Raw genomic sequence first — 1,616 nt, forward strand, 5'->3', positions numbered from 1 at the left:
TCAGTAAAGATTCTTATAATTTTTATTCTTGTAATTTAAATTTTGTATGATTCGTATGATCGTACGTTACATTAATATTCTTGCAATAAAAGTAATTAATCCATCTTAATGTTTATAATAATATTTTAAAAATGTAAAAAAAAAATTTATTTTTAGAAAGTTTTTCAAAAATCTTTTACATCTTTTGCAAAAGTTGAATTAATAAATCTTGCTTTTGTATTTTAACATTTTTGTTTCGTTATAGCTCGAACCGACATGGAACATGGAGCAGCAATTCGTAGTGCAGCAATATCAATCTGCATTAATAGCGGACAGTGTTGAATCTTCTCTTCCGATGACTCGGGTGGTTTCCAATAAATCGCAAATTGCAGGAGTAGCAGATACTATTACCTATAACAAAGGAGGCAGTATTATCCGTATGATGAGCCTCATATTCGGAACCGAAATTTTTGATAACGCATTACGTAGCTACATACAAGACAAGTAAATATTACAATAATTAATTGTATTTTAATAAAACATAATTAATTAAATTACTAAAAAAATCAATTTTTAGATCTTCGAAAACAACATAACTTATAAAATCAAATAACTTTTAAAAACAACTAGAGTAGACAATACAAAATTAGAAAAGAGATTAGATTAATTTTTGTTAATATCAAATTTTATTGTATTATTTTAATTAAATATATGAATCTGTAATCTATTATTATTAAATTAATCGTAACATATACACATATATATTATTCGATTACTCGAGAAATTGATTTATTACTAGACACTAGTCGACATATTAAGTACATAAATTAAAGACTTCTTAAATCGCTATATTTACGTAAAATTCATGTCTCTTTCTCTCGATGCGATCAAGAGATGATACTATTACAAAATATATTTTCTAGCATGGAGCAAGGATTGGGCCAGCCGGATGCTTTATGGGAAGCAGTAAAGGCTCAAGTAAATAACACAAGAGTACATCCAAGCTTAAACATTGACGTAAAAACAGTAATGGATTCTTGGACTACACAAGCCGGATATCCCGTTTTAACAGTCGACGTTAATGACAATGGTATACTGAAAATTACTCAAAAACGCTTTCTTCTGAGAAATATAGATAACATTGCTACGGATACCGTTTGGTATGTCCCGCTCACGTTTACCACAAAAAGCAAACTAGATTTCACTAATCTGATTCCAAAATATTGGATGTCTACCGAACAAAGCACCGCTTTTTACAAAATTGACCCGAATAAATGGATTATATTTAATCTTCAATCATCAGGTTGGTACCGAAAAATGTTTTTAACAAAAATAACTTACAGAATTACTTGTGAATAATATAATATCTAATACGCATTATTTATTAGACAATTATAATCGTATGTTAATTTTTAAATCGTTATTAATTGATAGGATAAAATACATTAAAGGAAAATAATATTTTTTCTAATATCGTATATGTAATATATACATAAAATATTAAACAAAAACTTTTACAATTAATATCATAAATTTTTTAAGATAAATATTTATGTAAATATTTTATTATAAAAACTAATTTTAATATTTTTATTACAGGCTTTTATCGTGTAAATTACAACAATCGCGGATGGGAA

At 26.5% G+C, this 1,616-nt stretch overlaps 1 protein-coding gene across 1 annotated transcript; it reads left to right on the forward strand.

Annotated features, from left to right (window-relative positions):
- Positions 1-220: 220 nt before the first annotated feature.
- On the forward strand, positions 221-1,613 carry LOC105461090 (membrane alanyl aminopeptidase-like; the record flags this gene model as incomplete). The annotated part of the gene is made up of 3 exons (XM_011707576.1): positions 221-483; positions 903-1,282; positions 1,579-1,613. Coding segments are annotated over exons 1-3 (636 nt in total), but the record flags the coding sequence as incomplete, so codon positions are not given.
- Positions 1,614-1,616: the final 3 nt, after the last annotated feature.

The sequence above is a fragment of the Wasmannia auropunctata genome, unplaced genomic scaffold (genome assembly GCF_000956235.1).
Source record: "Wasmannia auropunctata unplaced genomic scaffold, wasmannia.A_1.0 LD309480.1, whole genome shotgun sequence".
NCBI lineage: Eukaryota > Metazoa > Arthropoda > Insecta > Hymenoptera > Formicidae > Wasmannia > Wasmannia auropunctata.